The sequence below is a fragment of the Apteryx mantelli genome, chromosome 37 (assembly GCF_036417845.1).
Source record: "Apteryx mantelli isolate bAptMan1 chromosome 37, bAptMan1.hap1, whole genome shotgun sequence".
Lineage (NCBI taxonomy): Eukaryota > Metazoa > Chordata > Aves > Apterygiformes > Apterygidae > Apteryx > Apteryx mantelli.
Window position 1 is genome coordinate 453,185 of NC_090014.1, and position 10,680 is coordinate 463,864.

General features: G+C 67.5%; 2 protein-coding genes across 3 annotated transcripts; one reads left to right on the top strand and one right to left on the bottom strand.

Annotated features, from left to right (window-relative positions):
- Positions 1–1,436: 1,436 nt before the first annotated feature.
- On the bottom strand, positions 1,437–6,153 carry BANF1 (BAF nuclear assembly factor 1). 2 transcript variants are annotated; one of them, XM_067314800.1, is made up of 3 exons: positions 6,050–6,153; positions 4,356–4,492; positions 1,437–1,594 (listed from the first exon to the last, which is right to left on the bottom strand). In XM_067314800.1, the coding sequence occupies exons 2-3, from the start codon at positions 4,479–4,481 to the stop codon at positions 1,448–1,450; spliced, it is 273 nt and encodes a 90-aa protein (XP_067170901.1). In that variant the 5' UTR covers positions 4,482–4,492; positions 6,050–6,153; the 3' UTR covers positions 1,437–1,447. The 2 variants fall into 2 exon arrangements, with proteins under 2 accessions (XP_067170901.1, XP_067170900.1); XM_067314799.1 differs by lacking the exons at positions 4,356–4,492; positions 6,050–6,153 and adding an exon at positions 3,825–3,969.
- A 271-nt stretch (positions 6,154–6,424) lies between these two features.
- On the top strand, positions 6,425–10,591 carry EIF1AD (eukaryotic translation initiation factor 1A domain containing). The gene is made up of 5 exons (XM_067314792.1): positions 6,425–6,605; positions 7,141–7,249; positions 7,660–7,768; positions 8,806–8,850; positions 10,295–10,591. Exons 1-5 carry the CDS (start codon positions 6,519–6,521, stop codon positions 10,509–10,511), a joined length of 567 nt encoding a protein of 188 aa, XP_067170893.1. The 5' UTR covers positions 6,425–6,518; the 3' UTR covers positions 10,512–10,591.
- Positions 10,592–10,680: the final 89 nt, after the last annotated feature.

A 10,680-nucleotide genomic window follows, 5' to 3' on the forward strand; every position in this document is an offset into this window, starting at 1 on the left:
TGAGGCCTAAGGGAGCTTTGGGGGCTATAAAATGCTTTTGAAGTGTTAAAGCCGCCTATAGAATTTCCAGGAGAGTTCTATAGGGCGCCGAAAAACAACAAAAAAGCCCATAAGACAAGTTTAGCGCTTAACCATAGACTATTGGGGCCGCTCTAGGCCACCGGGAAGACCTGGCGCCTGCTCTGGAGGACTCGCTCCCCCTCCCACTTCCCCAACCCCCCCCCATCTGCCCCCAACCCCTAAATACCCCGGGGGGGGGGGAACAACTCCCCAACTGCCCTCTTCACCCCCTAAATACCCCCCGAGACCCCCAGGGTCCCCCCACCCCCAACAAATACCCCCAGGGGGACCCTAAATACCCCCCAACCCCCCAAATACCCCCGGGGGGGGCCCTAAATACCCCCCAACCCCCTCCCCGGGGGGGGGCCCTAAATCCCCCCCCCAAGCACAATGCGGACCCAGGCCCAACACAGCCAAATTTTTATTCATAGACCTTAAAAAACCCTTTTACAAACAAATTCGGGGCCCCCCCCGACCCCCCCAAAATGAGGGGGGGGGGCAAAGGGCAGAAACCCCCCCGGGGAGGGGCTGGGGCAGGAGGAGGGGGGGGCTGGCGACCCTGGTGGCTTTGGGGGCCCCCCCCCCGCGTTGGCATTTTGGGGTCCCCGGAAGGGGGGGTTTTGGGGACCCCAGGAGGATTTGGGGGGGGCCCCTTGGAGGGGGGGGTTGGGGATCCCCCCCCCCCAGCGAGGCATCCTGAGGCCCCAAAGAGCCATTTTGGGGGGGGGGGGGATCCCCGTAACCCCAAGCGCGTTGGGGACCCCCCCGGGGGGGTGGGGGGGGTCCCCGGGTGGCTTTTTGGGGACCCCCGGGGGGATTTGGGGGGGCTCCCGTCCGCCCCGGAGAGGCATCGCGACACCCCAGAGGGGCTTTTTTTTGGGGGGGGGGGGCGCCCGGGGGGGTTTTGGCATCCCCGAGAGCATTTTGGGGTCCCCCAGGTAGATTCGGGGACCCCCAGGTAGATTTGGGGACCCCGGGGGGGATTCGGGGACCCCCCCTTGTCCCCCCCCCCCAAAAGGAGGGACATTCGCCAGCACTGGGGGAGAAGCTTTCCCCAAGCCGGGAGCATTTTGGGGTCCCCCGGGGGGATTCGGGGGAACCCCCCGAGAAGCCTTGGGGACCCCCAGGTAGATCCGGGGACCCCCAGGGCGACTCGGGGACCCCCCCGTAAATTCGGGGACCCCCCCCTTGCCCCCCCCAAAAGAGCCATCGCGACCCCCCCCCCCTCCCAAGAGGGGACATTCGCCGGCACCGGGGAGAAGGTTTCACCAAGCTGGGAAGGTTTCGGGGAGCCCCGGGGGGGGGAGGAAGATTTTGGGGGACCCCCGGGGGGGGGGAGGATTTCGGGGGGCCCCCGGGGGGGTCCCCTTTTTCGGGGGGGGGGGGCTCAGAGGAAGGCGTCGCACCACTCGCGCAGGCAGCCCGAGCAGTCGCGCGACTGCTTGGCGTTGGCGCCGCACGTGTCCTTGAGCCACTCGCGGAAAAGCTCCTCGTCCTTCTTGAGCACCAGGAACTGGCCCAGCACCACGTAGGCCTGCGGGGGGGGGACACGGGGTCACCGAGGGGGTGGGGGACACGGGTGTCACCGAGGGGGGGGGACACGGGTCCCCTGGGGGGGGGACACGGGGTGGCTTCGCGCCTCGGGGTGGCCCCGAAGCTCCTCGGCCTTCTGGAGCGCCGGGAACTGGCCCGGCACCACGTAGGCCTGCGGGGGGGGGACACGGGGGTCACTGAGGGGGGGACATGTGTCCCCAAGGGGGGGGACGGGTCCCCTGGGGGGGGATGTGTCCCCTAAGAGGGGGACACGGGGTGGCTTCGCGCCTCGGGGTGGCCCCGAAGCTCCTCGGCCTTCTGGAGCGCTGGGGGAGGGGGGGGGACACACGCTGGGGACACCCTGACCCCCCCCCCCAAACACCCTGGGGACACTTTGGGGACACCCTGATGCCCCAGAGACACCCCCAAACATCCTGAGAACACCTTGGGGACACCCTGACACGCCAGAGACACCCCCAGACACTCTGGGGACACTTTGGGGACACCTCGACATGCCAGAAACACCCCCAGACACCCCGGGACACCCTGACATGCTGGGGACACCCCAGGGACACCCTGGGGACACCTTGGGGACACCCCAGAGACACTCTGACACCCCAGAGACACCCTCAGACACCCTGGGGACACCCTGACGCCCTGGGGACACCCGGATGCCCTGACGCCCCAGAGACACCCCTGGACACCCCAGGAACGCCTTGGGGACACCCAGAGACACCCCCAGACACCCCGGGGACACTTTGGGGACACCCTGACACCCCAGAGACACCCCCAGACACCCCAGGGACACCCTGACACTCTAGGGACACCCCACAGACACCCCCAGACACCCTGGGGACACCTCAGAGACATTCTGATGCCCAGAGACACCCCCGGACACCTTGGGACACCCCTGGACACCCCAGGAATGCCCCAGAGACACCCTGGGGACACCCAGGACACCTTGGGGACAGCCCAGAGACACCCTGACACCCCCGAGACACTGCCACACTCCAGAGACACCCCCAGACACCCTGGGGACACCCGATGCCCTGGGGACACCTTGGGGACACCCCAGAGACGCCCCCAGACACCCTGGGACACGCCTGGACACCCCGGGAATACCCAGAGACACCCTGGGGACACCCAGACACCTTGGGGACACCCCAGAGACACCCTGACACCCCCGAGACACCGCCACACCCCAGAGACACCCCCAGACACCCTGGGGACACCCCGATGCCCTGGGGACACCTTGGGGAAACCCTGGGGACACCCCAGAGACACTATGACGCCCAGAGGCACCCCCGGACACCCTGGGGACACCCTGACACTCTGGGGACATTCCCGGACACCCTGACACCCCACAGACACCCCCAAACACCCTGGGGACACCCCAGAGACACCCTGACATCCCACAGACACCCTGGGGGACACCTTGGGGACACCCTGATGCACCAGAGACACCCTGATGCCCCAGAGATACCCTGGGGACACCCTGACACTCTGGGGACACCCCCAGACACCCTGGGGACACCCCCAGACACCCCTAAACACCCTGGGGACACCCAGACGTGCTGGGGACGCCCCAGGGACACCCCTGGACACCCTGGGGACACCCGAATGCTCTGGGGACGCCCCAGGGACACCCTGACGCCCCAGAGACACCCCCGGACACCCCGGGGACACCTCGCCACCGCCGCTGGGGACCCCCTGGGCACGACACCTTGTCACCCCGCACTGCCCTGTCCCTCCCCGGTGCCGGCCGGTGTCCCCAGGGCGTCTGCGATGTCCCCAGGGTGTCTGCGATGTCCCCATGGGGCCCCCACCGTCCCCAGAGCGTCCCCGACGTCCCTACGCTGTCCCCAACGTCCCCCTGGTGTCCCCAATATCTCCACAGCATCCCTGATGTCCCCACGGCGTCGCTGGCGTCCCCAACATCCACAGGGTGTCCCCAATGTCCTCGTGACGTCCCCGGCATCCCCTGGGCGTCCCCATGTCCCCAAGGTGTCCCTGATGTCCCCCCGATGTCCCCAATGTCCCCCCACCTTGTCGAAGCTCTTCTCCTCCAGCTTCTTGCCCAGCACGTCCCCGATGCCAGCCAACGTCCCCATCGGTGTCCCCGTGTTCCCCGTGTCCTCGTGCCATCCCCACCGTCCCCAGGGTGTCCCCAATGTCCCCGTGGTGTCCCCGACGTCCCCGATGTCCCCACAATGTCCCCAATGTTCCCCCACCTTGTCGAAGTCCTTCTCCTCCAGCTTCTTGCCCAGCACGTCCCCGATGCCGGCCAACGTCCCCACCAGTGTCCCCATGTTCCCCGTGTCCTCGTGCCATCCCCACCGTCCCCAGGGTGTCCCCAATGTCCCCAAGGTGTCCCTGATGTCCCCACGGTGTCCCCGACGTCCCCCCACCTTGTCGAAGCCCTTCTCCTCCAGCTTCTTGCCCAGCACGTCCCCGATGCCGGCCAACGTCCCCACCGGTGTCCCCGTGTTCCCTGTGTCCTCGTGCCATCCCCGCCATCCCCAGGGTGTCCCTGATGTCCCCAGGGTGTCCCCGACGTCCCCACGGTGTCCCCGACGTCCCCCCACCTTGTCGAAGCCCTTCTCCTCCAGCTTCTTGCCCAGCACGTCCCCGATGCCGGCCAACGTCCCCACCAGTGTCCCCATGTTCCCCGTGTCCTTGTGCCATCCCCGCCATCCCCAGGGTGTCCCCGACGTCCCCAGGGTGTCCCTGATGTCCCCACGGTGTCCCCGACGTCCCCCCACCTTGTCGAAGCCCTTCTCCTCCAGCTTCTTGCCCAGCACGTCCCCGATGCCGGCCAACGTCCCCACCGGCTTCTCGCCCATGGGCTCCGCCACGAAGTCCCGGTGCTTCTGCGACGTCGAGGACATCTCGGCTCGCCCTGCGGGGCCACCGCCGCGTTGGGGACGGCTCGGGGACGGGGAGGCCACCGCTGCGTTGGGGACAGCTCGGGGACGGGGGGGCCACCGCCGCGTTGGGGACGGCTCGGGGACGGGGGGGCCACCGCCGCGTTGGGGACAGCTTGGGGATGGGGGGCCACCGCTGCGTTGGGGACAGCTCGGGGACAGCTCGGGGACGGGGGGGCCACCGTGTTGGGGACAGCTCGGGGATGGGGACACAGGGACCGAACAGTCCCCGGGGGGACGTGGGGACATCGTGGGGACATGTGGGGGTAACCCTAAGGGGGAGGGACACAGGGACATGGGGGTGCCCTGGGGGGGACACAGGGATGGGGACGGCACTAGAGAGGATGCAGGGACGCCGTGGGGACACGGGGGTGGCCCTGGGGGGGACATGGAGACAGGGATGGCACTGGGGGGACACGGGGACGCCGTGAGGACACGGGGGGGGTCCTGGGGGCACATGGGGACGTGAGAAGGGGGTCTGGGGGGGACACAGGGATGGGGACAGCGCTGGAGGAGACATGGGGACACCGTGGGGACATGGGGGTGGCCCTAGGGGGCACATGGGGACACCGGGGGGGCCCTGGGGGGGACACGGAGACACGGCTGGCACTGGGGGGACACAGGGACAGCGTGGGGACACGGGGTTGGCTCCGAGGAGCACATGGGGACACGGGAGGGTGGGGGGGGACGTGGGGACAGTGACAGCCCCGGGGGGGGGACACAAGGGTGACACCGGGGACACGGGGGGGGGGACCAGCACCACCCCCCCCCCCCCCCCGCGCAGGGGCGCAGGGGCCCAGGCGATCCCGCCCCTCCCCCGGCTATAAATACCGCGGCGCAGCTGCAGCCGGGGCCCCCGCGGGGGGGGGGGGCGACAAAAAGCCCCCCCGAGCCCCCCCAAAGACCCCCACGAACCCCCCCCAGCCCCACGCAGCCCCCCGGGACCCCCCCGGCCCCACAGACCCCTCCCAACCCCCAGAGACCCCCCCAAGGGCCCCCCGGAGCCCCCCCAGCCCCATAGACCCCCCCAAGAGGCCCCCCCAGCCCCATAACCCCCCCCAAGGACCCCCCAGAGCGGCCCCCAGCCCCATAGACCCCCCAAGAGCCCCCCCCAGACCCCCCCCAGCCCCATAGATCCCCCAAATCCCCATAGACCCCCCCATGACCCCCCAGCCCCATAGGACCCCGCTCAAGAGCTTCCTGGAGCCCCCCCAGCCCCATAGACCCCCCCGAGGACCCCCCAGAGACCCCCCCAGCCCCATAGAGCCCCCCCAGCCCCATAGACCCCCCTCAAGGGCCCCCCCAGCCCCAAAGACCCCCCCGTTCCCCATAACCCCCCCAAGGACCCCCCAGCTCCCCCCCGGGCACCCCCCCGCCCCCCACATGCTCCTTCCCAGGCCCTAAGGCCCCCCCCGCCCCCCAAGTACCGCCCAGGGACCCCCGGAGTCTCTATGGACCCCCTGGACCCCCCCGGACCCCCCCAGGCCCTAACGAGCGCCCCCCGCCCCCCCCCGGGACCTCCCCGCCCTCACCGGCGCCGCCCGCCGCTGTCAACCGCCGCTCCCGCCCAACTGGCCGCTGCGCGCGCCTGCGCGCTGCCGTCACTTCCGGCCGCGCCGGAAACGCCCCCGCCCCTCCCGGCCGTCGGCGGCCGCTCTAGGCGCGGCCGGAAGGGACCATAGAGAGGCGGCGGCTGCCTAGCAACGCGCTCGCCGACGGGGGGGGGGGGGGGGGGTAGACGCTCTAGGGAGGCGGCGCCGCGACTCTGTGGTGCGCAGCGGCGCTCTAGCCCGCGGGAGGTTTCCCCGGCGAGACGGGGAAACATTGGGGAAACAACCATAGAGCGGATGGGGGGCGGGGAGAGGCCGGCGTCTCCGGAAGTGACGCCACGGGGGGGGCAGCGCACCCGGAAGCGGCGGCCTCGCATGCGGTGAGAGGTGTGAAGCGGCGGGGAGCGGCGGTAGGGGGCCCAGGCGTCCGGGAGGGGCCCAGGCGTCCGGGATGTCGCAGGCCACCAAGCGGAAGCACGTGGCGCGCGAGGTGCTGGACGAGCGGGTGGTGCCGTCGCCGCGGCAGCGCATCGTGCGGGTGAGCGGGGCAGGGGGACCCGGGGGGGACATGGGGGGGGGACACGGGGACACCCGGGGGGGACCCAGGGACGTGAGGGCACCTTGGTGGGGGGGGACATGGGGACAGGTACCCCCTGGGGGGGATCTGGGGACGTGGGGGGGGGACACGGGGACATGGGGGGGACAGGAGGGACGTGGGGACACTTTGGTGGGTGGGGGGACATGGGGACAGGGACACCCTGGGGGGGACCCGGGACGTGGGGGGGGGCCCAGGGACGTGGGGGGGACAGGAGGGACATGGGGACAAGGATACCCGGGGGGGGGGACAGAGGCACCCAGGAAGAAACAGGGACACTTGGGGACACATGGGGACACCCAGGGACACGGGGGGGGGGAGGGATGAGACAGGAGAGACACGGGACAGGATGGGGCCACCCAGGGGGACCAGGAACATGGAGGGGACCCAGGACCACTTTGGGGGGGGGTGGGACACGGGGGGGGGGACCCTGGGGACACGGGGGGGGGGACCCGAGGCCACCGCGTCCCTGTCACAGGTGCTGGGGACGCCGGGCAACAACCTGCACGAGGTGGAGACGGCCGAGGGCGCCCGCTTCCTCGTCAGCATGCCGCCCAAGTTCCGCCGCCACATCTGGATCAAGAGAGGTCTCCGTGTCCCCAATGCGTCCCCAACGTCCCCAATGTGTCCCCGTGTCCCCGGCACATCCCCGACACGTCCCCGGGTCCCCAACGTGTCCCTAATGCTTCCCTTTCCGGCCCCGCGGTGCTGCTTCCTCGGCATCCGGTGGCATGTCGGGATCTGGAGAGGTTCCCGGTGTCCCCAATGTGTCCCCAATGCGGCCCCGGGTCCCTTGTGATGCCCCCCCGACGTCCCCGCGTCCCCCGCGATGTCCCCGTGTCCCCCCACGACGTCCCCGCATCCCCCCGACGTGTCCCCCCACGATATCCTCGCGTCCCCAACAACGTCCCCTGACGTCCCCGCGTGTCCCCCCCCCCCGGTGACGCCCCCGCGTCCCCCCGTGTCCCCCCCCGCGACGTCCCCGTGTCCCCCGCAGGCGACTTCCTGCTCGTGGACCCCATCGAGGAGGGCGAGAAGGTGAAGGGCGAGATGCGGCTGGTGCTGTTCCGCGAGCACGTCCGCTTCCTGCAGCGCCAGGGCCTCTGGTACCCCCGAAACCCCCCGGGACCCCCCCAAACCCCCCCGGGACCCCCCGAAACTGCCCCGGGACCCCCCGAAACCCCCCGGGACCCCCCAAACCCCCCCCGGGACCCCCCAAACTGCCCCAGGACCCCCCGAAACCCCCTGGGACCCCCCAAACCCCCCCGGGACCCCCCGAAACTGCCCCAGGACCCCCCGAAACCCCCCGGGACCCCCCCAAACCCCCCCGGGACCCCCCAAACTGCACCTGGGACCCCCCAAACTGCCCCTGGGACCCCCAAAAACAATTCCAGGACCCCCCAAAACCACCCCGGGACCCCCCAAACCCCTCCGGGACCCCCAAAACTGCCCTTGGGACCCCCAAAAACAGCTCCGGGACTGCCCGAACCCCCCCGGGACCCCCCAAACCCCCCGAAACTGCCCCTGGGACCCCCCAAAACCCTCCGGGACCCCCCCAAAACCCCCTGGGACCCCCCAAACTGCCCCTGGGACCCCCTGGGACCCCCTGGGACCCCCCAAACCGCCTGGGACCCCCCCAAAACCCCCCTGGGACCCCCCAAAACCCCCAGGGACCCCCCGGGACCCCCCAAAACTGCCCCAGGACCCCCTGAAACTGCCCTGGGACCCCCTGAAACCCCCTGGGACCCCCCGAAACTCCCCAGGACCCCCAAAAGTCCCAGGACCCCCCAAAACCACCCTGGGACCCCCCCAACCCCCCTGGGACACCCCAAAAGCCATCCAGGACCCTCCAGGGACCCCCCAAGCCCCTCTGGGACCCCCAAAATTCCCCTGGGCACTCCCCAGAACCCCCAAGATCTTCCCGGGGACCCCCCAAAGTCCTTGGGACCCCCCCAAATCCCCCCCAGGGCCTCTCCCCCACGCCCTGGGACCCCCAACCTCCCCCTGTGTCCCCCAAATCCCCCCCCGGGACCCCCAACACTCCGGGACCCCCCCAACCACCCCCTGGCACCCCCAAATCCCCCCTGGCACCCCCAAATCGCCCCCCGGGCCCCCTGCGCTGACCCCCATCTCCCCCCCCCAGGCCCGAGGCCTTCGCCCCACCGGACGGACAGAGCCCCCGGCAGGGGTGAGCAGGGCCCGGGGTGCCCGCGGGGGCAACAACCCCCTGGGGGGGTATTAATGGGGTGGGGGGTGGGGGCAAGAGGAGTATTAACACAGGGTAACATCAGTGGGAGTATTAATGGGGGGCAATAACGGGGTATTAATACAAAGTAACATTAATAGGGGCACTAACGTGGGGCAATGTGCAGGCACTAATGGGGAGTAACAATGGGGTATTAATGCAGAAGTAACAGTGAGCGTTAACAAGTTAAAAATCGCTATTAACAGATACTGATTGGTATTACCAAGTAATAATAGGTATTAATACAGGGAAGCACTAATGGGGGTATAAACATGGGAGTAACCAGGGATATTAATTCTGTGTAACATTAACGGGATGTTAACAGGGGTAATAATAGGGTAGTAACACAGAATAACCTAGAGGGTATTAATAGGGGAGTAATAACGGGTATTAACTCTGCCTGATGGTAGTGGGGTATTAATGGGGGTAATAACAGGGTGTTAGCACAGAGTAACATCAGCAGGGGGTGACAGTACTGGAGTAACAGTGAGTATTAGCACTGCATGACATTAATGGGGGCCTTGATGGTGCAGTAATAATGAGTATTAATCCCTGATAACATTAATGGGGGCATTGATGGAGTAATAGTGAATATTAGCTCCTGGTAGCATTAACAGGGGTATTGATGGGGGAGTAATAGTGAATATTAATTTCTGGTAACAGTAATGGGGGCAATGATGAGTATTAATCAATTAATTAATTAATTGAGTATTAATTATTAATAAATAATAATGAGTATTAATCTCTAGTAACATTAATGGGGGTATTGATGGGGGAGTAATAGTGAGTATTAATCCCCAATAACATTAATGGGGGCGTTAATAGGGTGTAATAGGTGTAAACATGCGATAGCATTAATGGGGTATTAATGGGAGCCGGGGCATTAACACGGGGCAATAACGGCGTTATTAACGGGGGCAATAACGGGTATTAACAGGGGGGCAGTAACGGGGATATTAACGTGTCCGGGGGGGTTATGAGCCCTGGGGCAGCGCCATTGCGTGTGCGGGGGGGGGGGGTATGAACACGGCAGGGGGCAACAACACGCGGGGGGGCAGTATTAACACGCTAACGCGTGTCGGGGCGTTGACACGTGTGTCGGGGCCTTAGCGTGTCCTGGGGGCGTTAACACGCGTGTCGGGGCCTTAGCGTGTCCTGGGGGTGTTAACACACGTGTCAGGGGTGTTAACACGTGTCGGGGGCCTTAGCATGTCCTGGGGGCATTAACACGTAGCAGAACACGGGAACGGGCCAGAAAAGCGTTGACACGCGTGTTGGGGAAGCGTTAGCGTGTTGGGGAAGTGCCGACACGTGTATGTGACCCCGCACACGCGTGTGGGACCCTGCACACGCGTGTGCAGGGCGCTGACGTGGGGCGGCGGGGCAGGGACGACGCCGCGGAGCTCTTCGTCAACACGAACCGCGCCGGCGACACGGGTGACGACGAGGACACGGGTGACACGGACGACGAGGACACGAGTGACGAGGACACGGATGACGACACGGGCGACACGGACGGCGAGGACGCAGGGGACACGGGTGACAGCGAGGACAAACACGCGGGCACAAGGGACGGCGGCGCCCAGCACACGCGGTGCCCGTGACGCTCCCCCCCACCCAGGACTGTGCGCACACGTGATGCCACGGACACGTGACACCGAGGACATGTGATGCCATGGATACGTGACACCGAGGACACGCGGCGTCCCCAAAATAAAGGACTGTCTCCACCCGCGGTGCCGTGGCCACGTGGTGTCGGGGACACGCGACGCC